This window comes from Lissotriton vulgaris, chromosome 1_1 (assembly GCF_964263255.1).
Source record: "Lissotriton vulgaris chromosome 1_1, aLisVul1.2, whole genome shotgun sequence".
NCBI lineage: Eukaryota > Metazoa > Chordata > Amphibia > Caudata > Salamandridae > Lissotriton > Lissotriton vulgaris.
This window is the reverse complement of record NC_141685.1, coordinates 1,061,420,456-1,061,447,982: the sequence shown is the minus strand read 5'-3', so window position 1 is coordinate 1,061,447,982 and position 27,527 is coordinate 1,061,420,456. Positions and strand designations below refer to the sequence as shown.

General features: G+C 47.3%; 1 protein-coding gene across 1 annotated transcript in view; it reads left to right on the top strand.

Annotated features, from left to right (window-relative positions):
* Nucleotides 1-323: 323 nt before the first annotated feature.
* Nucleotides 324-27,527, top strand: part of PDXP (pyridoxal phosphatase) — a 50,106-nt gene continuing 22,902 nt past the window's right edge. Inside the window, exon 1 of the mRNA XM_086963018.1 lies at nucleotides 324-1,390. Coding sequence (XP_086819144.1) covers nucleotides 343-1,390 — 1,048 coding nt within the window. The 5' untranslated portion in view covers nucleotides 324-342. The remainder of the gene's footprint in view (nucleotides 1,391-27,527) is intronic.

Genomic DNA, 27,527 nt, shown 5'->3' with positions numbered 1-27,527 from the left:
ATATTAGTTATTTTTAGAAGCAGTATCGATTCTATTAGCGCCGTCCAGTTTTATTAGAATTTGAGCTATACCTGGTATGGATTTACTAGCTTCAATTTCTTCCATTAACTGTTACTATTCCCATCTTAAGATAGATCAGCTGGCAACCCTGCTGCGTTCATTGGCCAGCTGTCATCTTGGTTATTCCACGAGCGGCTGGCTGTCACCTTTGCACTATTGTGATAGGATATCTGTCAACGTTACTGTTCTTCCATAGGTCGCCGTGGAAACAGGCGCTGCAATTGGCTCCCCGGGCCGCATGCGGTACTTCGTGATTGGCTCCTCCCTCCTCGACCGGTGTTAATGATGGCGGCTCCCGGGCCGCCGCAGCTACCTCTTCCTCCCCACCTTTCACCGGCGCGGGCCCGCCAGGTGCTGGGTGGGACGAGCACTGTGCTCTTCGACTGTGACGGGGTGCTATGGGAGGGCGAGCACGCGCTGCAGGGGGCGCGAGAGGTGGTGAGGGCGCTGCAGGCGCGGGGCGGACCCGGCGCCGCCATCTTCGTGTCGAACAACAGCCGCCGTAGTCGCGCAGAGCTAAGCCAGCGCTTCCGTGAGCTGGGCTTCTGCGGCGTGCGAGAGCCGGAGGTCTACACCTCGGGCCACTGTGCAGCCCGCTACCTGCGTGCCCAGCTGCTCGGAGGCGGCGTAAGCGCAGAGGAGGGGTTGAGGAGAGGCAGCCAGGGCATTGAGGGGACCAAGCAGGGTACCCCAGACTCCCAAAGACCCAAGGACACTACCTTGGAACCAGAGGAGGATGGACAGGGGCCCTGGGACACCGAGGAGGAGGCACAAGCCCAAGGTTCCTTTACAGAGCAGAGGGCACATTTAACCAGCCAGTCGAGCCAGCAAGAGGGGGCGCTGGACAACAAGGTGGTCCACGGGGTCTATGATCTGCAAAGGATGCCGAGTAAAGACGAACAGGACTTTGCAAGGGGGTCACGGGCTTTTCACATCACAGGGCCGTGGCAGCCCCAACAGCAGCAAAGACCATCCAACTTGCAAGGAGGGGATGGCACAAATGCAGCGCCCATAGACTCTTCTTTCCTTGGAGAGAGTGGCATTGATGAGCCAGAAGAAGACCTCCATGAAGAGCCTGCGCCAGACGCCCCTCTGGTGTTCATGATTGGAGGTCCTGGGCTACTCAGGGAGCTGCGGAATGCTGGCCTAAGAGTGGTGGGCGAGGAGGACAGCGACGCCACGGTCAGTGCAGTGCTGGTGGGCTACGACGAAGAGTTCACTTTCCGCAAACTGAGCCGCGCCTGTACCTACCTAAGGGACCCCAACTGCCTGTTGGTGGCCACAGACCGTGACCCATGGCACCTGTTGAGTGGAGGACGATGCACCCCCGGTAAGAATGCTCCTCTGGGTACCTCTATTGAAGCCACTGTTTGACAGTTTTTTAAATTGTACAACGTGTGGATTACGGCCAGGATTTATTACATTTCTACCTAGCCTTAGACGGGTGCATGGGTTTATCTCCCTATTCTGATAATCAGAATTTATTAAACAAAAAATGTGAGTTTAACAAAATGATTATTATGAGTGTTGTTTCTATGTCCCAAAGATCCGTTGTGGGTACCCATTTTGTAGATTACGTCCTTGTCGGTAGGAAAGGGAAAGGAAGGAATTTAACTATTGTCATAAGTAAACACTGCTTCCTGTTAAGGATGGTGTGTCAGGTGGAGATGCTTAAATGGCACTCAGAAATACCGCTACCATCTCGTGCATTTTTGGGATGAAGGGGTGATGAAAATCAGGGACAGCAATAGATACCAGGTGCTACACCTGGCTTACCCTTTGTACCAATAGCACTGCTTTTGCTGCCTGCAGTCTTCAGGGCAATGAAATCTGACAAAGGGCCAGAAAGTGAATGTAACTTTAAGACCCCGGATTATTTAGTTTATATTGTGTTAACTCCTTCTTGTATGTATCAACAGCAAATAAGATGATGTAGAAGGGATAAAATGTGGCCCTAGGTTTCAATCTCTGATGTCAAAGGGTACGGAATATCACAACTGTTGCAGCTAGCATTTTTGCGAATAAACATGCATCAGCATTTTCTGTGAGGTCCTTATGCCGGGGTGAAGGTATCCATGACATAACTCTCCAGGTTTGCTAGCCATCTTATTTTGTAAGTTATCCCCTCTGAGTGGTAAGTCCATTCAACTTGTATATCCTTTCAAAGAGGTCTTTCAAGGAGGGGTACTCCTGATATAGTTGCACCACATGTATTCTTGGTCACTAAATGTTCGAAAATGTGTCCCCCTGATAATATATTTGGTCAGTGCCCATGCCAGGAGTAAAGCTCCTAGCAAGAGAGAACCTGCAAGCTGTCAACGCACGAGACATGGAGGGAATGCGCTTATACTGCGTCACTTTAAATCTACACAAAATTCAAAATGATAAATCCAGTTGAAATACATATCCCTGATCATCATAAAACCTAAAACAATTTAGTTGTCAAATTTGTTCAGCCCAGACTAAGTGAAACATACACCAGCTGCTAATATTTCTATTATAGAATGTGTTCTTTTCATGTGTTAGTGATGGGGGTTAATTTTTGCCTAACCGTTTTGCTTGCCCATTGGAAGAATCCCACAATTTTGGGTAAATCTGAGTACCTCAGCCATATTGGTGTCTGGTTGCGTTTCACTGATACCATCTTTATGCTTTAGCATTACATTAACTTCATGCCTTGCAGATCGGCATAAAGCAATACATTCAGACATGAAGACGACAGTTCAGGTGACTGCTCGGTCTACCTACTTTCAAGGCACACTTTTGGCTAGCAATCTAAAAGATACCATATATGAATACTCGCTTAAATACATTGAGACTTCATGCTAGATCATCAGTTATTACGTCTTAACATCAATTGAGCAACTCTAAAACGTATGGGAACCATCACGTTTTTAAATGTACACTTTATACCACATGATACTGATTATGGCTTAATGAGGTGCTAGGAACCTCTGACTTTTAGCTTTGAAATCAGCCAGTTCATTATCAAGTAATATTACTAGGTTAAAGCAGTCGAACAACTAATGAATTATCCATTTGTAATCAATTACAATGCAATTGTTTGTGTGTAGTACGCAAGGTCAATTAAAGAACTTAAGTTGCATGGTTCTGCCCTTCCCTTCTTCGGAAAAAGGAGGGATGTTTGCTGGGGGATAAAGCAAAAATCTAGAGATCCTTCATGATGACCATTCATCTATCAAGGCACAGGTGTCTTGAATGGTAAAGCATATTTCTTCTCCTTAGCACAATTGCAATCAGTTTGTCACAGTCTCAATCAACTTTATATGGTTTTCATTTCCTTGGTCAATGATGCTAATTGTATATACTTCCAGAAACAGCAGATTGCCCAAAATGACGGGGTCAGGTTAATTAGGCCCTATATAGGTGACATCTTTTTTTAATGCCAAATGTGATTTGCACTGTCTTAAGTTAGAGGACCAGGTTGTATTAAAGTGCAAGTTTCTATTGAATGAATAAAAAGGGGGATTTGTTCCATGCGGCACTTATACTGGAGTGTCTGGGCGCTAGGCACACAGCAGGGGGACCAGCTCAGTCATTGAACAGATGGGTTTTCAAACATTTACGGAATGTCTTAGTGTCGTGGATGCTTCTCAGGGCAACCGGAAGGGCATTCCATTATTTAACTGTGAGGACTAAGCAAGCTATGCCATCCCATTTCTTACGTCTAGTAGGAGGTACAGATTGCAGAAATGATGATTGGGATCTCAGGGTTCTATTTGGACAATAGGGTGTCAGTCTGTAATATAAATATTTGGGGCCTGTCCTATAAAATGCGGCTTGAGCTACTGTCAGTCCTTTAAAAATAACCAGCTTCTTCACTGGTAGCCAGTGTAACTAGTTGCGTAGTAAGATAGAGAGGTCGATTTAGGCACTTTAAACAGGAGACTGATAGCCAAATTCAGTATCGTAAGAAGCTTTTATATTGGGTAGTCCGGCATACCAAGGTACAAAACGTTTGCATAGACTCATGGCTTGTACCACGGTTTTCTGGACTTCTCAGGACAGAAATTTAAAGAATTTCTTTAAACTCGTGAGAATCCAGCATGTCGTTTTTGGTTACGGCCGCGATCTGTGTCTTGAGGGATAGTTTGGTGTCTATAAGGACTCCAAAATTCTTGATATTATCTGGGGGCGCCAGTACAGGCAAACGGCCAGGCCGAAGACCATCCAGGCAGGGGATTATTCACAAACAGCTGGAACTCTGTCTTGTCAGGGTTGTACTGAAGAGCATTAGACCTCAGCTAACTCATAACAGCGGCTACACATGCAGTGAAGTTGGGAGGATTTATTTGGCTTGTCGTAAGTCAGTAGTAATTGCGTCTCATCTGCATATGAAATAACACTAATCCCAAAGGAGTCTATAAGATATGCTAGTTAAGTCCTATAGATATTAAAAAGTGGGTGACGCAGGGCCGAGCCCTGAGGTACTTCAAACATAACTTTTCAGCTTCAGAATAGCTGAGTTTCAGCCAAACTGCTTGCTCTCGATCTTCCAAAAAAGAAACTTAACGAGAACTAAGGTTTTCCCCCCACTTCAATCTGGGGGAGATGGTATAGCAAGGTTTCGTGTGAGATGGTGCCAAAAGCTGCAGAGCGGTATAATAAAATCTATGTGGCGTTCTGACCACCATCAAGAAAAAAATTGATGTAATGTCCATCAAAACTGACTGTGCTGTGACTGGTCCTAAAGCCGTATTGCAAGGAGTGTAGAAGGTTGTTGCTGTCTAGGAAATGAATCAGATGGGTATTCACCACTTTTTTCAAGTATTATTTTAGCTGCCCCTGGAAGCAGAGACTTAGGGGGTCATTAGGATGCCTGAAGGAACGCCGGGCCGGCGGTGGCTGTCCTTCCACCATCACACAGATCATTCAAACTGCTGAATTAGAATGGCGGTGGGAATCCCACAATGTCCCCCGCAGACAGAAAGTCAGTCCGCCACGATTCCGCAAGGCGGTCCTTTTCCGCCTGCCTGGCGGAACCAAAACACAGGCCAGCATTGCGGCGGTGCCTTTCAGGCACCGCTGTGGAGATTAGGAAATCTCTTTTCGCTGCGGTCATCCCACTGGATTCTGGGGCCCTATTGCTGGTCCCCTTTGTGTTGGTGGGGGTGCACTGGGAGGGTACCCATGGTACCACCCTGCATTTCATAGTGTGGCAGGCACCGCGTGGGGCCTGCCACGCAGTGCATACCAATTTGACATTGCGTGTGTTATCAAAAGAGACTGGCTAAATATGACCAATATTGTTTAGACTCTGATTAGATTTATCATGGGCACCTCGTTGGTTGGTTCATGAAGCCGTCGCCCACCAACCTAGTTGGTGGCATGTTTCATCATCGGGCCCACCCAGTGACACCTAATGTGTCCCGGGTGTGCTGCGACGCCTGATTACAGCGGAGCTGGTATAATACTGAGAGTGCAGTGTAAAGTGAAACATGAGTTAAGACGGCTTGGCGAGGGTCCTAGTACCCGAGGGTAAATTAAATTTTAATAACTGGGCCCCCGTCAGCGGTTAAAATAAGGCTTTGGGATGTTTAAGGGAGGCGAGTTACTACCCCCTATACATCCATCAAATGGTCAACATGTTTCAGCCAGTGCCTTAAGTTAAATCTGGCTTTCCTAAGGACCTTTTAAAATAGTGTGTTGTGCAAGTTAAAAGGAATGTAACGCAGGCTATGTGTTACACTCGCTAAGGTGTTTATCTAAGTGTGAGAGGGGATTCCCTTCTCATATATGCCTGTACCGACAACATTGAAGACATGGACAAAACATGTAAAAATAGGAGAGTCAAAATTGGTGTCTTCGCCACATAGTCATATATACAGAAGGCCAAATCTACAGTGCTCAGTGGGTAGACTACAGTCGGCAAAAGTGTAATGGCACTGGTGGTACCATTAGAGTGAAAATCGCAACTAATTGGGGGTGGTGTCGCTAAAACACAGGTATCACACATATGCAAGAGGTACAAAGTGTGATGGGGCGTAAGGAAATGTTCTTACGCGTAGATTTTTGCAGCCATGCTTCCAGGAGTGAAGCGGTAAGGGGTTGACTGTAGGAAAAATAATGTTGGCCACTGGGGGTTAGAGACCTGTGGGGAGGAAAAAGCGCTTACCCAAAGTTTGTTGCTTGGAGGTTGTCATACTCGCAGCTTTTCTGGTCAGAGCCTGCCTTGTACCTGTTGCACCGTCCTCGTACTCCGGTAGAATGAGCTGGAGTCTGTTGCTCGTTTTTATATGCTGGCTGATTGGATCAACTATCGGCACCTGTAACTGGGAGTAAGGGTAGAAAGACTTCCCCGGGTGTGTCCCTAGCTATCTGCTCATGGGCGGTGAAAAGGCACTAGTATTTGGCGCATGCGCGGGTCTGATTGCTTCTATTGCGCATGTGCAGTGGTGGGACATTGGTTTGTGGCGCATGTACGGGTCTATTACATACGTGCTCCTGTGACGGAGTAGGGCATGTGCCGTGATGCTGTTAGTAAAGCGGGCTTGGGGTACCAAGGAGGACTTTGGAAAATACATAAAGGCCAGGTGAACCACAGAGCGCCGGAGGGGCGGGTATGGCGGGTTGCACTACCCGGTGTGGCGGGGTAGGGCATTGTTAATAATGCTGATTGAGGATATCAGGGAGACCATGTGGTTGGCATGATCACAAACAATGGAACAGCACAGAGCGTTTAGGGAGCGGATGTGGCTGGGTATGTCTGGTGTCAAAACCCGGACCGGGTTGGGCACAGAAGAGACCTTAGTTGGGTAAAGGTCCTAAGGACAGCTGGGTGAACAGAGGGTGGGAATGAGTACCTGTCTAGGCCTCTGTATGGAGGTTTCGGTCAGCATGTGACCGAGTTCCAGGGGATCGCATCCTTTAGGCCATTAGTATGTTTGGAAAGACGGTAAATCCAACGCTGTTCTTTGCTCAGCAGTCTTTTCTCATTGTCTAGTGCCTGCCCCGGTATTTGTTCGATGACTGTCCATGTGAGGTCATTGGGGGTATGGCCATGGGTGATGAAGTGGTTGGTTAATTTACTGATGTTTTTCTTGCACCTGATGGTGCTTCTGTGCTCAGTGATCCTAGTGCGTATTTTGCGGGTGGTCCTGACGATATAGCGGAGACCACAGGAGCAGGTGAGGAGGTAGATCACGTTCCGTGAATTGCAGTTGGTGTGCCTGCGTTGTGTCCACACTTTGTTGGGTTCAAGGGTTAGGGTTTTGGTGTGGGTTGTTAAGTCACACAATGCAATCATTACAGGGATAGTGTCCAGTTACTTTCGGGAGGCCCCATGTGTTCAGAATGGTGTTGGGTTCCTGTGTGTTCAGAGTTTTCGGACGGGTGTTAACTACTTGGTCCTTCAAGTTGTTGCTTCCCTTGTGAGCAAAACGAGGTAGGTCCCACTGTCTCTGGCCAGAATTCAGGATCTTCCAATTCTTTTTGATGAGTTTGGCTACCTTATTGGAGGCTGTATTTTATGTCGTGACGCAGGTGATAGGTTGTTCCTGCTCTACTTTCGTTGTGGTTTCAAGGAGGGCCTCTCTATTCTGGATCCTAGCCCTCCTTCCTGGTTTTGGATATGATTGCTGGTGGGTAGCCCCGGGCCTCCAGTTTCTTAGATAGTTCAGCGGACTATTTCTTATAGTCTGCTATATCACTGCAGTTCCTGCGTATACGTAAGAACTGCCCGAATGGGAGGTTCTCCCTAAGCGGGCGGGGGTGGAAGCTTCTGAAGTGGAGTAGGGAGTTTATGGCCGTGGGTTTATAGTAGGTCATCGTGGTTAGCCTGCCATCTTTGACTGTTATGTTTAGGTCCAGAAAATCAAGTTGGTTTGCACTGATGGTGCTGGTGAACTTCAGGTATGGGTCCCTGCCATTGAGCCAGGTGAGGAATTGATCCAATGTTTGTGGACCCTCCCATATCACAAGGATGTCGTCAATATAGCGGCGCCATGCGAGGATGTGGTTGGCATAGGTGTTTGTGCTGTCGGCAATATGCGTGCGTTCGAATTGGTGAACGTAAAGACCTGCCACGCTTGGGGCGAAAACGCTGCCCATGGATGTGCCATTGGTCTGGAGGTAGAGGGTTCCTTCATATTCAAAATAATTTTCTTTTAGTGCCAGTGTGGCGCATTGGAGGATGAATTCCCTGGGGGTGTGGTATGGCCATGGGAACTCCCTGAGTACTTTTATTGTGGCATCTTGGGGCAGGCTGGTATAGAGGCTTTCAATGTCCAACCCTACCAGGAGTTGAGTCTCAGCGTTAAACTCCATATTGTTGATCACTTTTAGTAAGTGTTTGGTGTCCTTGATATAGCTGGGCGTTTGTTGCACTAGCAGATTGAGAAAGAAGTCGCAGAAGCGTGACAGGGGCTCTAGGAGCGAGTTGATACCCAACACTATCGATCTGCCCGGTGGAGGGACTTTGCCTTTGTGTACTTTGGGTACAGTATAGAAGTATGGGGCAGAGGTACTCTGCCTCTTGCTTGGAGATATGTTCCGCATCACAGGCATTCTTTATTAGTGTCTGGATAGTGTTTTGAAGAGTATCCGTGGGATCGTGTTCCAATCCTTTGTAATATCTGGTGTCGCTCAACAGTCTGCGGCATTCCGTGTCGTAATCTTTTTTGTCTAGAAGGACAATACCCCCCCCCCCCCCCACCCCCCTTTGTCAGCTGGTTTAATTATGATTGAGGGGTTGGTCTTGAGGCGTTGGATGATGTCTCTTTCCTCTTTGGACTAGTTGTTGAAATGATTAGTAGGGTTAAGGTTTTCAACGTCGTTGTATACTGCCAGCTCAAAAGTGCTGATCTCTGGGGGCACTGTAGACAGTGGTGGATTGAAGGTGGATTTTATCCTTAAGCCTGTGACATTTGGGTTCTCATCGGCAGGTTGGTCGTCAATTGTCGGTTTCTCAAAGTAGGCCTTGAGTATAAGCTGTCTGAGGAACTCTGCCAATTCCACGTGTAACTTGAATTTGTCAAGTCTTGATGTGGGGGGGAATGATAGACCTTTTTCCAGTACTGCTTGTTCTTTGGGTGTTAAGGACGTGCTGGATAAATTGAATACCAATGATGTTTGGTTTGAGTCTGTTATTGTTTGCTGGTGCCCGGTTGGTCTTTCGTCTTCTGGCGGGTGTTGGAGCTCACTGGGTTTTCCTCTTCGGCCCAGTGCACCTGCGATTGTTGCTGGTTTTGTCTTCTCCTGCCTCTTGATCTTCGGCCCTGTCCTAAAAAAGGAATGTGGGGGCCGGGATTACCCGGGAAGAGTGGCATTGGTCCCGGGGGATACATGGGTGGGAATCCAAAATACGGGTTCTGCATGGGGCCAAAGTTGTGGGAGGGTCCGTAGTATTGTCCTTGTTGGTCTCCCTGCCACCTGTTGGGCCACCGTTGGCCGCGTCGAACTCTGCCGCCTCGTTTGCATGAGCTGTTGCTTGAGTCACTGGAGGCAGAAATGTCATCAGCCGATGAGTCAGAGGCGTTCGGGGTCTTGGGTGGTGGGGTGAAGTCATCTTCAGAGTATGGGTATGTTTTAGCGTTGCTAAATCTTTTGAGATCTTTGTCAAACTTTTTGATCTTTGCTTGTCAGGTGCTCCTTGTATTAGTTTATTTCTCTGTTTTTGATGGTTGAGTTTCTTTTTGTAGGCCGTTAAAGTGGCTTTAAAATGGCTTTCTGTTTTTAAAAATGTTTTTAAATGTGTTTTTATTGCAGACTTATGATACACAGGGTACATTTATATTGGCGCTGTTCTCCTGACGTGAACGCCCGACATTGTTCGTTTACCTACATACACGGCCTTTAAGCCCACATCCCGGAGGTCGGGCGGCATCAAGTAATAAAACACCAGTCCCATTATCGCATGAACAGTTGCAGCCATCTAGCAAGAGATTCACAAGTCCGCTTTTATTTTCCTCCCCTCCCATGAATCCCCCCGTTCCTTCATAACAACCCAACCCCTCTCCCACCTCCCCGCAATTAAAATGGCTTTCTGTTGCTTGGATTTCAATGAGGATGGCGTCAGAGAGACGTTTGGCCGTCTTGATGAAAAGTACCATCCAGTCCCTGGTACAATGCCAGGCGATCTGGGCCCAGTCTTTTCGGAAGGTGGGGTCATCTAGGAAGATCCTGGGTGCGTTAGTGACGATGAGGCCCCTTGGCGCTGTGTTGGTTCTTAAGTGTTGGGCTAGGATCACTCCATGGAGGATGGGTCGTATTCTATTTCGCTTTTTCTCTGTTAAGGTCTCCCAATCAGTGGTCTGGGCTATGGAGTTAGCAATGTTGAAATCTGCTTGAAAGGAGGGGTCTGCGAGTATGTCACTCACATCATACTCGCTGAAGGTGAGGCCATGGTTTTCCGCCATGGCTCTGGTTAGAACTCTGGCAGCTGTGCGCTGCCTAAGTCTGCGCGTATCAAGAGAGAGAGAGGACTAGAAAGCCAGTCCAAGTCCCCGTAGTTTATGTTATCAACAGAGACTAGCTAAATATGACCAATATTGTTTAGACTCTGTTTAGATTTGTCATGGGCACCTCGTTGGTGGGTTCATGAAGCCCTCACCCACCAACCTAGTTGGTGGCATGCTTCATCATCGGGGCCCACCCAGTGACACCTAATGTGTCCCGGGTGTGCTGCGACGCCTGAGTAAAGCGGAGCTGGTATATTACTGAGAGTGCAGTGTGAAGTGTAATGTGAGTTTAGCTGGCTTGGCGAGGGTCCCAGTACTTGAGGGTAAATTAAATTTTAATAACTGGACCCCCGTCAGCGGTTAAAATAAGGCTTGGGGTTGTTTAAGGGAGGCGAGTTACTACCCCTTACATCCATCAAATGGTCGTCATGTTTTTTGCCAGTGCCTTAAGTTAAATCTGGCTTTCCTCAGGACCTTTTAAAATAGTGTGTTGTGCAAGTTAAAAGGAATGTAACGCAGGCTATGTGTTACACTCGCTAAGGTGTTTATCTAAGTGTGAGAGGGGATTCCCTTCTCATATATGCCTTACCGACAACATTGAAGACATGGACAAAACATGTAAAAATAGGATAGTCAAAAGTGGCGTATTCGCCATATAGTCATATATACAGAAGGCCGAATCTACAGTGCTCAGTGGGTAGACTACAGTCGGCAAAAGTGTAATGGCACATGTGACCGAGTTCCAGGGGATCGCATCGTTTAGGCTATTAGTATGCGTGGAAAGGCGGTAAATCTACCCTTACTCCCCGTTACAGGTGCCGATAGTTGATCCAATCAGCCAGCATATAAAAACGAGCAACAGACTCCAGCTCATTCTACCGGAGTACGAGGATGGTGCAACAGGTACAAGGCAGGCTCTGACCAGAAAAGCTGTGAGTATGACAACCTCCAAGCAACAAACTTTGGGTAAGCGCTTTTTCCTCCCCACAGGTCTCTAACCCCCAGTGGCCAACATTATTTTTCCTACAGAGTCAACCAATTACCGCTTCACTCCTGGAAGCAGTGGCTGCAAAAATCTAAGCGTAAGAACATTTACTTACGCCCCATCACACTTTGTACCTCTTGCATATGTGTGATATGCTGTGCTGTGCTGCCGCTGCAAAGAGGTTACCGGGGGTGAGCCGCGAGAGAAAATCCCTGAAACCTCCCACCACCCCCCCCTCCCCCAACCCCCCCTCCCCACCTGCCGCCGCTTACCGCTGTCATCTTCACGGTGGTGTGGCCGATTTGAGGGCCGAGCGGGAGCGTTTAGCGGAGTTCTGACGTTTCTGGATGGGGCCATTACTCCGGGCGGTGTAGCATGCCGTATGCTGAGGGAATTCCAGTAACAACGGCGGAGAGCGGGGCCTCCCATGTTCTCCGCTCCCAGTGGTGAGCCTGTTGGAACCTCTCCTGGCCGTTCTGCCCACCCGACTTGCGGACGGGGCTGCCTGCTCTCTTCTGCGGTCGGCACGGAGGTCCTGCGCCTGCCCCGGGTCGAGCCCGACTTTGGCCGGTAAGACTGTGAGGCCTGGGGGTTTGCTGCTGGGCGCCCGAGGCACGAGAGACGCCTGCCCTGAAAGCACAAAATTAACATTCTTGTTGCGCCCACACTGTACGGACTGCCCGGGGGCCTAAGCTGAGAACATTGTCGCTCTCACCCCCACTCCCCTCTTTCCTCAAAGCGCACTGGTGTGGTGGGTGCGATCCATGAGTGCACGCAAAGAGAGCGCAACATTATTCCAGTGCAAACACCTGCATAACCTTATCTGAAGGATTGTTACCTTTGATTATTGACTGCGCTGCCTTGGGGACTGGAGGTCTTGAGTGATTGCCACTTTTGACTGTGTACTGTGTAGAGAGTATCCCTCTTCTGCTCTGCTGTTTTTGTTGGAAGCCATCCTACCTCCTTTGAGATCAGTCCTGGGGAGACTGCAACGCCACCCCACACTCGCCTGCAACTCCTGCTGCCACGGTGTTCCCTTGGTGACAGGGGACTACAACTCCCAGAGTCCTTGGTGTCGCCTACGGTCGGTAATATTCTGCGGTGAGACAAATTTGGACTGGACTGCTGTGCAGTCCGCTCATTGAGAGGCTTGCTTACTGAATTGTACCGCAGGCTATTTATTTAGCGGTGTCACTGTTACAAGTGTGTTTGGGCATTAATCTCCAGTGGGTGCAGGAGGTAAACTTTGACTGTTCCACAGCTCTAGGTGTAGCCTGACTCTTGCCAAAACGAAGTGCTCTTTGCCGCTGGGAACTGCTTTTTGCACTTAGTGGAATCCTTGCCACATCGCCACAGCCGGTGGGTCCAAGCGGGAGTTAGAGGCGCGCTACACACACGCAGGACTTCATCTCCCAGGATCCCCCCTCAAGCCCACACCTGCAGTGGGGCTCGAGCACCGCCCCCCTGCTGGCGCCATAAAACACCTTGCCGCTAGCCGTGGATTTTGACGCGGAAGCTGCCCTGTGCTTCCTTGGGGCTCTAAACTAACCTGGCGTATTTGGAAACAGTTTGTGGACTTTGATGAGGAGGCTGCCCTGTGTTTCCCTGGGGCTTTAAACTCACCTGGAGTTTGTGGAGAGAGAGGACGGGCACGGGACTGCGAGGCCCAGCATCCTGAGCGGCCTGCCACTCGCCGCAGCTGGAGCCTCTTCCCGCCCCGCCTCCTCCTACTTAGCTCCACCCACAACCACGCACGCTGGGACGAGCATGGGCGGACACCGGGCAAAGCCCGGGCCAAGGGTGGGCCCGTTGGAGAACGATTGAGACCGGACCTGGCCCCCCCTCTTGGCTGTTGCATTGGGACATTCATCCAGCTGCTACATAGGGGTAAGATTTGACTTTGATCCTGAATAGGGACTGTGGCCACTTAATTATAAGATGGCGGGCGAGAAACCAGGAGCAAAGCGGCAAATTCTGCTGCACACACAGTTGGTGCTATGGACAATTTTATCATTAGAGCTAATTCTCTTTTGACACATGAAATTGCCACCCAGGAGCGCAGACTTTCCCTGGGAATTGAGAACGCGAAGCGATCCTCCCTAGGCCATATAGCCAAAGCCTTAACCCCCGCTAAACTGGAACTTCCAGTGGAGGCAAATGTATTAATTATTACTCCATCAAATCAAGAAAGTACCGCGGTTCAACCGAGGGACTCCCCATTGAACATTTCCGTTACCCCAGAGTTAGTCCCATCACCAAGCACTGTAGTTGCACCATCTGTAAATGAGAATGTTGGTTTACATAACCGACCTCACCAAGGGCATAGGGAAGGAGCAATCCCCAAAAGGAAGCGTGGGCCACATACGTCGGGGGGTAAAAAGGCGAAGGTCCCTAAACATCATAATCCTACAGATAATAAGAAGGGGAGGAAATGAAGGTGAGCCCATACCTTTAGATACCTATACCCAAGCCAATACACAGGTTCATAATCAGCCAGTACTCTCAGTTAGCTTAACATCTACTAATGGTCTCCGAGGGGCGGGTGAAGACTCAGCAGAGCATAACAACCTGGGCAGTTTGCTTGAGTCTTTAATTCACCTGCTTGAAGTTAGACTCTCTCAAATGGAGGTCAGGCTTACAAGAATAGAAGAAGCAACCGAGGCTATTGCTGATTATCTTAAGGAAGTTAATCACCAACAGGGGAAGTCGGCTAATAATCATGTGGCTGAAACCGTAGTGGGGATAGTTCTTCCTGTAGTGCCCCTCCCCCGAGTATTCCACCTCCATTTTTCCCAACCCCCTCCTCCTGTTATCCCTTCTAGTAATCCATCTTTGGGCATAACTAGGACCATGGTGTCAGAGGGGCAAACTGTCTTGGAGGGTAAAACCCATAGTAATAAGCGAGCTATTCACCTTACCCCTGAGGCAGCTCCGTTTGTGGTCATCCTAAGCGGAGTTCCTGAGCTTGCTACTTCTACTAATGAAACTTTTACATCTTTGAAAAATAAGGTCCTCAGTTGGTTAAATAAATATAGACCTCTCCCCCCCCCCGGGGTCAACAGTGAGATTGTTAGTCAGGCGAGTACCATGGATGGGTTCGACAAGGAAAAATTCCATTGGTGACTGTGTCCTGATAAATTTCAGGGACCCGAGGACGGTGGCCCACATCTGTAACTGGCCTGTGGCCTCACCAGACACCTCTATACAAACTCTGCCTCTGTCAACCTTCTATCCTGACAAATTTGAGTGGTTTGGGGATGAGACGGATGAGGGCTGGTCATGGGTAACACCCAGAAGACCTCGCAGGGGTGACTGGTCAAGGCCGCCACCAAGAGTCTGCGGGAGAGGTGACTGGAACTCGCCGTACTATCGCGGCCCATATAGTCCATTTTTGCACCCCAACAGATTCAGTTGCCTGGACATGGTCGACTGACATGGCATCAGCTGCACTCGCGGCGTAGGGGCGCTTACTATTAGCGATTCGAGTAAAGATGGGACCCGAGATGTTGATAACGGACCACTCATTCTAGCCGGGGCATGTGAAAAAATCTTCCCCAGTCCCAACAACAGGAGTTCTATCCCTTGTGACCGGAATCGTTTGCATGTCACTTGGGATTTACCTGACCCAGATGTAAATGGGCCAAACAATTGCACCAACAAAGATATGGGTGATATGGGTCCGATTTCTATTGTCTCCTGGAACTTGGCAGGACTGGCTAATAAACTTGACTCCCCCCGCCTGGGGGTCATTTATAGATGCACAAGATGTCTGCCTTTTCTAGGAGTCATGGGCTAGGGAAGACCACTGGCATACGGGGTTTGCCACATTTTCAATCTTGGCGAAATGGGGGGGGGGATGCCCGTCTGCCGGACTATTTATCTGGGTGGGCTCCCATCTGGGGTATAAGGCGAGGTCTCTCGAAACCAACTCTGTGGACGTTCAATGCGTACTTTTGGAGTGGCCAAATGCTGTTAAACTGGCATTGGTCAATGTTTATTCAAGACCAGTGGGTATAGCAAATGTCTCTGGCACAATTGAGGAATTAGCCTTGTTTCTGAGTTCCATCCCCCAAGGCACCTCGTATGTGGTTGGGGGAGACTTCAATTGTCAATTTGAGCCGCTGCCATAATTTCTGGATGGTGCAGCCATGGAGGAGGATGACCAATGGGGAATCCCTCCTCTGGCAGGCCCCCCAGTGAAGTCCTGGACACCATTAGCCACCCAAATTATGTGCTTGACCCTAGTAAACTCTCTAAGGGCCTGCAATGGCCGGGCCAGCGGAGATATCCCCCCTAAACGACTTTTAACAAACCAGGGTACAATTCTTGCCTGGACTATATATTAGTGGAAACTTGTGACTGGGTCAGAGTTGTGAACTTCAATGTAATCCCCCGAGATGAAAGTGACCACAATGCGCGGATCTTAAAATTTGCGGTGCCGGGTGTTACTATTTCCACTCAGGGGGGCGATGATTTCATGGAGCCTAGTATGATCCTATCTAACAATCGGTGTAGAATTAGATGGCCTAAAATCATAGGAAACCCTAAAGATATTCAGAGGTTGAACGCGAAGACTGTCCCAGTTCTACAAAAAGTTGAAGATCTTATCTAGCAACCCCCGTCTGTAGAGAGCCATAGAGAACTGGGGGACATTCATCTGGAGTTGTGTGGTATCTTAGCCGAGGTATTGAACCCAGTATTGAGGGTAAAGAAAGGCAAGAGGATGCTTGCTTCATGGTATAACGCTGCCTGCAGGAAGGCCAAAGCTGACCTATTGGAGGCCATGAAGCAACATGATAATTTCATATTGATCAGGGCTAAGAGGAAGGAGTATAAACATCTTATCCAGAACGCCAAGATCGAATGGGACAATGACAAGTGGATGGACATGATGGGTGCTCTCAAATCCAGAGACGCCTGAAAATTCTGGCAGATTGTCAAAAGCGGCTCTGCTGATCCAACTCCAGCAGTTGGGGCTAACATTGCACCCAGTGTGTGGGAGGCCCACTTCGATCTTTGTATGTGCAGGCCGATGTAGATCAGTCCGGGGACCAAGTAGACCTAGTGGCAGGTTCCACCCTCATGCCATCTTTGGAGTCTGATAAATTCATCACGGCGGTGGTTGGGGCAGCTATTTCTAGACTCTCTGTAGAAAAAGCCCCAGGGTTGGATAAACTCCCAGGTGATTTATTTAAACACGAACCAATGGTTTGGGCCCCATACCTACAGGTGGTATTTAATGCAATCCTAGGAGGGATGTCGGTGCCTAGATCGTCCCCATCTTTAAGAAGGGTTCCCCTCTGCTCCCAGCCAAATATAGGCCCATCAGCTTAATCGAGGTCCCACAAAAGATTCTGAGCCCCTACCAAGCCGGGTTCAGGAATAAAGTATCCACTATAGATAAAGTTTTCCGTCTCGCCCTCTTATTTTGGAAAACGGTACAGTTGGAGGGTGGCAGCCTCTATACTGTATTCGTTGACCTACGAGCGGCCTTTGATCTTGTTACCCGTAGGAAACTCTGGTCTGTGCTTTCTAACCTGGGGGTCCCGCAACATCTCCTAAAAATAGTTATCCAACTACATACAGATAACTTTGCGCAGGTCAGATGTGGCAGGGGGGGGAACTCTATCCAATAGATTCCCCGTTGACCGGGGGGGTAAGACAGGGCTGTGTTAGCACCGACCCTGTTTTACCTCTATGTCAACGGGGTCATTGCCCATCTGAACGGGGTTGAAAACGACTCCTCCCCCAAACTCGCTGGCAGCAGGGTGCCGGCGATTATGTTCGCAGACGACACCCTGCTGCTGTCCAAGTCGCCAATGGGGATACAGAGAGTCCTCGATGGATTCAAGGCTTTTTGCCAAGATCATGGCCTTGAAATCAACGCATTGAAAACCAAATATATGGTTTTCAATCCACCAACTAAAACTCGCCCTAATCCGTATATTGGTGCTAACAGGCTAGAAAGGGTCCGAACCTTCGAGTACCTGGGGATTACCCTAAACGAAAAGATGTTGTGGGGGCACCACCAGGAGAAATCTCAATTAAAGTTGGCCCAAATAGCAGGAGGAATTATTAAGCTCATAAGCAAAAATAAATCTTCCTCCAAGCCAGTTGGCCCACCGTTAGAGATCTACAGAGCACAGGCCAGGGGTGTGGCTATGTATGGAAGCGAACTCTGGGGCTACGCGTGTAAACGTGACTTAGTAGCAACAGAGCACAAATTCATTAGACCGCTTTTATCACTTCCCCCTAGCACCCCCTTGTGGCCAATGAGGCTTGATTTGGGTTTGAGACTCCTTGATGAAGAATTGGGCCTACGGCCTTTAATATTTTGGTGTAGGTTATGGTCTGTACCAGAGCTACTCAACTATAGGTCAGAATTGCAGGAAATCCTTACCCTCCCAAATGCTGGGAAAATCCCTTGGTTAAATTACATAAAAAATGAACTAGGGCGATTAGGACTACCCACCTTATGGTTCGATCCACTGCCATCATGCTCTAGGGTCTCACGGAAGCGGCTTGCCACACTGTATAATGAAAGCAAACTTGCTGCACACTCACAAAGTACAGGCTTGGTCACCTTAACGGCATCATTTCTAATGGCAAATGACATTTACAGGTTCGAACCTGTCTTAGATGTTATATTTCCAATCACCCTTAGGAAATTGTACCTTCAATGGAGGTACGGCAGTTTGCCGATCCGAGCTTATACCAGTAAATGTTCTGTGTCCTCGCCGAGCCACTGTCCAGGGTGTAAACTAGAGCAGGAAACTGAGCTGCAAATACTGTTCTTTTGCAATGCTTATGCGCAGGCTAGGAGGCAATGGATTGTCCCGGTGTGTAAAAACCTGGTGTTTTCCCAATGTCTGCATGCATATTGGGTCTTCAAAATAGATTTATCCGGGCTTATAGTTTTTGCCACAGCCAAATATCTGAATAGTTTGGCACAAGAGAAGACACCTATTAATTGGGGACGTATGACAACAGCTAAATTGTAAATCTATTACAGTAGTAATGTTTGTATGTATGAGGCTGGTCCTCGTTGTATAAATTGATTTTATAATGTTATCTTATTATTTTTAGCTGTTTTCAATGTAATGTTTCTTTGTATCTTTTATGGCAATACGTTGCCGAAATAAAGATGAGATGATGATGATATGTGTGATACCCGTGTTTTAGCGACACCACCCCCAATTAGTTGCGATTTTTCACTCTAATGGTACCACCAGTGCCATTACACTTATGCCGACTGTAGTCTACCCACTGAGCACTGTAGATTCGGCCTTCTGTATATATGACTATGTGGCGAAGACGCCAATTTTGACTCTCCTATTTTTACATGTTTTGTCTAGGTCTTCAATGTTGTCGGTACAGGCATATATGAGAAGGGAATCCCCTCTCACACTTACATAAACACCTTAGCGAGTGTAACACATAGCCTGCGTTACATTCCTTTTAACTTGCACTACACACTATTTTAAAAGGTCCTGAGGAAAGCCAGATTTAACTTAAGGCACTGGCTGATACATGTCGACCATTTGATGGATGTAGGGGGCAGTAGCTCGCCTCCCTTAAACATCCCCAAGCCTTATTTTAACCGCTGACAGGGGGCCCAGTTATTTATTTTTATTTATTTCATTTGTATAGCGCTACAGCTACCCAACAAAGGGTTTCCCGGCGCTGATAATCCAGTGCATTGAGAAGTTCAGGTTCTAGATGTTAAACAGCCAGTTATTTAAATTAAATTTACCCTTGGGTACTGGGACCCTCGCCAAGCCGTCTAAACTCACGTTTCACTTCACACTGCACTCTCAGTAATATACCAGCTCCTCTCTCTCTCTCTCTCTCTCTGTCTGTCTGTCTGTCTGTCTGTGGTGGGACCGCCGCTCATCTGGCGGGCTGTCCCAGCACCGCAATGATGGTGGGCGGACTGTTGCCTGCCATCATAATGAGCTCCTTAGATAGGATATTTGTTAGGTCATTAGGGTCTGCATTTGGTTTTTTCAGAAGGGCCTAACATTTGTCTTTTTCCAAATAGAGGGCACAGACCCTAATTGTAGGGAAATAGTGAATAGATAATGAAATGCAAGACGTAGGCAGTCCCCTAGAAGACCAATATCTTGAGGAGGTAGGGGATCACGGGGCGAGCCAGACTTGCTGTTAGCAATCAAGCCTCCTACTTCCTTGATTCAGGGATTGGAAAATATCAGAGTTTAACCTGGGCCTGTGGTGTGGGGAGGCTGATAACGTTTGTAGATTCACTAGATGGTGCACTTAAGTTTGTCATGGATTTTTCTTCAAAGAAGGTGCTTAGTTGGGTTCATAGGGTGATTGAGGGTTCAATGGGGTGCAGTGCATTTAGGATCAGTAAAATTGGTTACAATTTTGAAGATTTCTTTCGTATTGTTAGTATTATTGATTTTGTTAGTGTAAAAAGTGTGACATGATATGTTCAAGTTAGAGTGGTAGGTACTGAGGGCATTTTTTACTGTCTTTTGCTAGAGACATTTATAATCTTTTCTCCATATGCGTTCGTCTTTTGCAGGATTTCCTTTCTCTCAGCTAGTTCCTTAGTGAACCAGGGAACAGGAAGCTTAGCCCGGGAGGTTCTATTGATCACTGTGGACACAGCAATAGACGCCGCTTCAGAGAGCCAACTATGCATCTTATTTACATCAGCCTTAATATCTCCCATTAGGGTAGGTCTGGTGCAATCTAGAGTATCTTTAAGAAGGGGGATATTGATTTTATATCAGGCAGAATTAGGATTAATAATAGAGATCCCTTCTCTTCCTAACTGATTTCCCAGGACCAAGAGAATGGTAGAATGAAGTGGCCGGACCATGTGACCTCTTTTGGACTCTCAAGGACCAGTGAAGTGTTCGCAAAGATGGCATCAACCCTGTGACCAGCTTTGTGAGTGGAATATGTTTTAGTGGTTTTGAGGTCAGCGTCCATCAGAACCTCAGTCAATTTAGCTGCTATGGTATCCTTGGGATTGTTCAACTGGATATTAAAGTCGCCCAAGATAGGAACGTTGGCATAGTGACTCTGGGCGAGGGGAATAGAGTTGATGAACTCACTTGCATAGTCTGGGGAACGATATACAAGGGTCCTAGTAAAAGAGCATTGCTCTTTCACCTGAAAGTGCAACATTTAAGAGATTTCCTAAACTCAATTGCCACTCTGCCACCTCTCCAGTCCATCCTATTAGATAAATAATTACACAATGTAGCTACTCCTCAGTTATGGCGAGGGATCGTCTCACTCCCAAAAATGGCAGGAAAGGGAAAAAAACAACACCTTTTATTTCTCCTTTCCCGCTGAGTCTTAAGGCCGGGCCTGGAGGGTGACGCCACGGAGGTTAAAGGTAGTACACTCCCATCACTGTGTATGATAGTTTGTCCACCCAAACCAAGCGCAGCAAACCTCTCTCCAACCCCAGCTGCATTTCTAGGGCTGGAGAGAGCAGGCACAGACTCCCAGTCTGTCCTGGAGTACAAAGAGAGGGCGCTCAGGCCAATCCTGAAGATGCTCTCATATGAGAGCAGCTGCAGGGCATTCTGGGAGCCAGTGTGCCTGAAGCTGGGAAGCTAGACACCGATGGCTGAAAGTAAGGTGTTGTTTTTTTCTGTAAAATTATTTTTATTTTGCGCCCACCCGCCTCACCGCTTGTCTCAAACGCGGACTGCTACTGCGTGTCTCTAATCACTCTAGATATTACGATTTTATTTGTTTGGTAGTAGTAAAAAAATGTTTATTTAAATAAACTAGGATACTCTTGGACACTATCCAGAATCCAAGGAAAAAAAACTATATAGGGCATGCTTTTAAACCAACTAGGATACACTTGAAGAGAATCCTTTCTTGTAGAAAAAATACATAATTTTGAATATTTAGAACGTTGTTGGAGACCCCACTAAAACGTACGTATCAGTAAGCACCATATACTGGGTTCCAATCAGGGGCGGATTGGCAAGGCGGGCATTCGGGAATGGGCCGAAGGGCCGGTGCCTCAGTGCCCTCTGTGGGCCGTTTTTTTTCTCCCCTGTCCCAGTCCACAGAGAGTGGACTAGGAAAGGGGGGAAAAAAACGGCCCACAGAGTGCAAAGAGGCAGTGACTGAGAAAATGAAAGCAGCCTTGCTGTGCGGCCAGACAGCGATTGTCAGCTGTGGGCTCTCCTTCACCCCTACCCTGCCAAGCAATTAAGCTGAGGCTGGGCTGGGGAGGGGTGATTGTTTGCAATAATCGGCCTCCCTGGGGGCCAGGTGTTTCTCAGGCCTTTGAGCCATTTGCACCTCTGCCCCCTGGTGCCCATGCAGCCCAGAAACGGTGTTAGTCTTAACACCTCTCCCACAGCCTTTCACATTCAGGGCATAGTGGGCGAGGAAGAATGGGTCTTGCTGTGGGGGACTGGTGATGTTTGGAATTTTTTTGTTTTATTTATTTATTTATGCGATTTTATATAGCGCGGACTTTACCCGAAGGTGTCAGAGCGCTTCACTCTAGGAACAGCAATAATACATGAGGAGAAAATTATAAGTGGACAAATTACAAAAGCAAACGTTAAGTTACATGAATCAAAAGTGACAATAGTGAGCAACCAAAATACAAGAGGAGCAAACGATACATTACAGGAGGAGATATGTGTGCAGGTTACAAAAGCGTACAAAATACAAGTAGAGGTATAATACTGCAATTAATGGCAGACACTCCAGCACAAGAACAAACGTTACGTAGGCAATGGTGGCACTTGTGCAAGTATCTAAAGCAAACAAAAGTGAGAGGTAGCAACCAGTGTGTTACAAGAGAAAAGTGACGTGTGCAATTTAGAAAAGGGTACCATACACAGGTACAAGGGTAATACTACAGTAAATGGTAAATACTCAAACTGCCAGAACACACTGGGAAGGCACTTCCCATGCACCAGCTTCACCTCAGCCTCCCCCCTGGCTACCTGGCTACCTTGGATGACCCAGAAAGCTGTGTTTTGTGCTCCCCTGCCAGGACATTTTCCCAAGGCCTGGAGGGTTGATTAATTTACTAATTGCAGGGGCCTTACCTCTGTTCATGTGCTCCTGAGCTGAAGGTCTGGGGAGGGCTGAGTAGGTTAGTAATAGCAGGGGCTTTGCTGCTTTTCAGGTGCTCCTGTGCTGGAGGGCTGGAATAATTTTGTGACAGAAAGGGGCCTTGCTATTTTTTTTAGTTGCTCAGCATGTAGGCCATTGTCACCTTGGCCCTGTGTCGTGTGCAAGAACAGTATCCTCCCACTTTAATTCCTTGTCTGTGCAAATGGTGTTTCATGAAAGGGCACGCCCCTTGAATGTGGGCCACGCCCCTTAAATATGGACCACGCCTCTTGAATGTGGGCCACTTTTTTCGTCAGTGCCCGGGCCGAATTGTGATCCCAATCCGACCCTGGTTCCAATCGAAGGGAGAGATGGCCTAACTTTTATACACAGGGGCTGATTGCGATGGTGTTCGGACCACAACTGACTGCTTGTCTGTTGCGGTCTGACCGACATCTGCTGCTGCAGTCCGACTGACGCATTACGATGTGTGCGGTCGGAGACAGCAGGCGGAGGTTAGAAACCGAAACTACTAGCTAGACATTTTGAGGCAGTGAGTCATAGAGTAAGTAGCACACTTGCAATTCATGTGGTGGAGTAGTTTCAGATCGCTTAAGTAAATTGACTGTTAGCTCCATGTGGAACGTTTTTGATAAAAATTCTAAGGGCCCTTAAGTCGAAGGGCGTTAGTAAAAAGTAGAACTTTAGTTGCTTAGAACTTTACCTGCTTATTTTGGCACAGTACCTCCTTAGTAAAGATATTGGTTTGGAATGAGTTGCAAAGAATACACAAGTTCGTAATTGACGACTGTGGTCAATGCTAGGAGGTGACAAATTGACAGAAGAAAACAATTCATTTTAGAGCTTAAGGGCCATGAGTCATCTCACATATCGTTCTGTAAACAACTTGTATTTTATTTGGATTTATATAGCGCTACTTACCCCTGACGAGGCGTTGAAGTGCTTTGCGCAAGAAGCACACTACTACGGAACCCTAGATTAGATGTTCCTAGCATCATTGCTTTCAGGATCAGATTGGGATCAAAATTAGGCCCGTGCACAAAACGAGCAAGCATTTGCAATGCAATAGGTCTCGTATTTACGCGAGTTTGACCTATTGGCATTGTAAATGACAATGGCTTTTATTTATGTTTCAAAAACCAAAACACAAATAAAAAGCAATGTCATTTACAATAAAAATAGCTCAAACTCTCACAAATGCGAGACCTAGTGCACTGCAAACGTTTATTGTAACATGCTGTATTCCCAATGACCAAAGAAAATAAACGAGATACATTTAAAAATGGTACAAGCCATGTATTAGCAGACAACGCATTCATCATGGCATCCTGGAAAACATATTAATGAAAGCCGGTGCCATTTCTGCAGCCATTTATCAGCCGAAGATCACATTGAATCTCTCCTGACAGGACAGACAGAAGTACAAGTACTGCTTAATAGAGGAGAACATCAAAACAAATACTGATGGACAATGGAGCGCCCACAGTCAACACTAATGTTGCTGACTCTCACTAGAACTTAACAGCATTTCCCTTTAAACTATGAATGACTTGCACGGTGGGGTGAGCCTACAAGGTAAAGTCTCTGCAACACGTGCCTTACTGCAAGCTATAGGCACTAGCCACTCAGCAAAGCAAGAGTTCAAACGCTTAAGGTCTAACTCTGGTGCTAATCCAGGTTTAAGGTTCCGGTTTAAAGGGAAGTTCAGAGCCCATTAATTTCGCCTCAAGCCCCCTCAGAGTTTTTACAGTTCGAGTAGAGAAAAAGTATTTCCGCCATTTGATACTTGCTGCGCACGCTAAAGTTATTTTCACAATTTTATCGAACTCCTCCTAGAGTTGGTAAGTACCTGCATTCTCAGACCCTCCGCTACATACCATTTTTTTTTGTTTGAATATATTTTATTGGTTTATGCATTCAGTCAGTCTATACACAGATATACATTGCCGAGAAGGGAATAAACCACATACATTGCATAATAATAGTACAACAAGATAGTACAATGGCATCGCCCATCAATACAGTTCCTTTGTCCATTTTCTTTCTTTTTTTTATCTATACCAGTTCGTGTATCAGAAATGCTAAGGCAACATGGGTAGGTGATAGGGCTGTAATGGGCGTAATGACACCTATTCTGTAGAGCAATGCATCCTCAGGGTGTTGTGAGGCTAAGTTTAGTGGGAGGTAGCATGTGCCAGTGGCCCCGTCCGGCATTCACATAATTCCCAATGTATAGCGCGTGGTAGCATTAAATGTAAACAGGAGTGCCAGATGTCAGATGTATATCATCCACCAATGCACCATATCCAATATTTTAGCAAACATGTCAGTGGAATCAACCACCGTAACTTCCGAACAAAACCGTTAGAGACATAAAGGTAAGTGGAACAAAACAGGGAAAAGAGATAGTGTCTCTAGAACCACGAAGTGATTGCTTGAAGGAGGCAGAAACAAAAGGGGAGGAATAAGTTGTGTCAATAGGACTGTAGTGTCGTGAGGCGAGTCAATGTGCAGCTGTGAAGGCAAGTGCCTGGCCCGAGATCAGAATGGCAAGAGTGTGTTGTATGCATCATTTAATTGAACGGGGGGAGGCCGATCTACCAACGTCTAGGAGGTGCTAATGCAGTATCTCTAGGGGCATGCAGGTACCAGGGAGATCACACCACCCAGCCATATAGCAGTAACTCGTCTCATAGTTGTGCGCCGCTCCTAGTGTGTTACCGCCTAAGTGATACCCCGAACCCTCCGCTACATACCATGCTTACGCAAAACGACATAAGGTGCACAACTCCGGCAACAACACCCTTTCAACCAGACCATGCATGAACCGGATGCAGAGTGTTGCTCAACCTAGCCAGGGGAATTACGTGCTATATAAATAATGAAGTCCGCCTACTCAGAAAGAGCTTCAAACCTCGCACTCTCTATGGAAAGCACTATAGAATCCAAAATTTTTCTAGAAGCCAGTCCATCTATCCTGTGTATTGTTGATTAACCTCTTGCCTTTCTACATGCTGAAATCATCATAATATTATTTCGGACTTTTACTTAGTCAGCCTCACGGAGCTTGGATCTTAAAGGTTTTTCCACAACAAGGACTGGTAGCAAATCGAATGTCTTTTCTTTGATTTCATTTGAGAATATCAGTTATCCAGACTGAGAACCGAAGACTTTACTACTACCTGCACGGCCAGTGTAAACCTGCCGTCCTGCAATATCATCCATTCATTTTTAAACCTATTGCACCGCCTACAAAAACAAACAACACACACGGCTGGCATGGCGCAAACTTCAGAAGGAGTTACTGCATGGCTATCTCTAGTGGTTACAGACATGGGGAGAAGCCAAGCCAAACTAAGGGGTAGTAGGCTATATTCAGACGAGCAATCCTACTCATTCAGCGAATGGTGAATACACACGTGGCACACCTAGTTAGAGGCTAGAGCCTACTTTGTAACGCAGCAGGGTCCGATTATCCTGGTTATGAGAAGCACACAAGCTACAGTCTCTGAAACTATTGAACAACCTTGTCAGCGCGGCCCTAGTCCCACTGGATAAAGGGGGCCCTGTTATGCAGAAAGTTAATAGAAAATAGAAAACTATGACAAAAAAACAGTGGTGCGCGCGCGCGCGCGCATCACAGAGGAGCGGGGGCGGAAAACAAAACCAGTGTTGCACGAGCACCACAGAGGAGCGGGGGCAAGGGAGCGCGGCAGTTAGGCGAACGCACGCTGCTGCGCGTGCAAGCCACTGGTGGGAATGGGAGGAGCAAAGGCGGTACATGCGCCCGCCTTTGCCCAAGTGCATGTCTTATTTTCGTACCAAAAAAACGCTAATGCCAATGGAGTCCGGCGAAAGCTTGCTCACACGCACAAGCGTGTGAGCAGCTTTCAGAACCCAAGACAAAAAGGCTCCCGCTGCGTGTGCGTTGCTGGGCACTGCAACGCATGCGCGAGCCCTAAAAAGTGGCCCACACTTGTGCATAATAACTTTTCATAAAACGTTGGTTAGTTAGTATCAGGGGATTTATTTTTCTCTCTTCATTTCCTTTTCTCTTCCCCTCTTTCGCCGTTGTCCTCATCTCTGCATGTCTCACTTTTCCTTTTGTTTCTACGCTGCGCCCCTTGCTTATTCCATTTTGTTACTCCCCCGCCATGTCTATTCTCCCTCCCCTTTGTCATTTTCTTCCAGAACGAATGTTTTTCATAGTACTGTTTTCAAAAAGCAATTGTTTTGGTTTGTCAAAGTTTTATTTTTTTCTTAATTTGGTTGTTAGCTTTATTTTTTATAATTGGAGAACGGGACTCCTTCGCAATTTTGAAGATGGCAAGGTGTCAGCAGACACCTGAAGCTCATCTATCTGCTGCTGGAGACAAAAGTAGAGACTTTTAAACTGCCACCGCTTTGAATCTGACTCCTTGCACAAACCATTTATTCCACCCCACATAACATTAGTGCTAGCTGTGTTGCTCGAAAACTGCATAGCTACTCCCCGAAGCTTCATTATCGCCCTCAGTGACTCCGGATGGGAGGAGAACCACCACTTGCTGGGCTTGCCCAGTTTTGCCCATTGTCCTACTATGCGTGATAAAAAGCCACCAAGGATCTGTACTTGGTCATATTGAGGTCTGACCTCTGCTCTAGGCCTTCACCAGCCTTTCGTGTGGTGTACCAGAGGCCAAGGTGGCCCAGGAAAATGCTGGGAGTTTATGTGCATCTGAAAACAAAACGGCCCACCAGCTGGCCTTTGCCCCGGACACCCCTCGGGTTATGGCCGATAATGCCCGCCCAGCCAATTGGACCATGATTTTTTTTGTCTGTAAATAAATAAAATAACCATGAAATCGTACTGGATTTCAGGCTTTAGACATTTTATTTGAATAGGTCTGTAATATGTCACTGTCTATGTTATGAGCTTCGTCCGAAGATAATCTGTACATTTTTGTGGCTTATTTAAATAAGTCACTTTA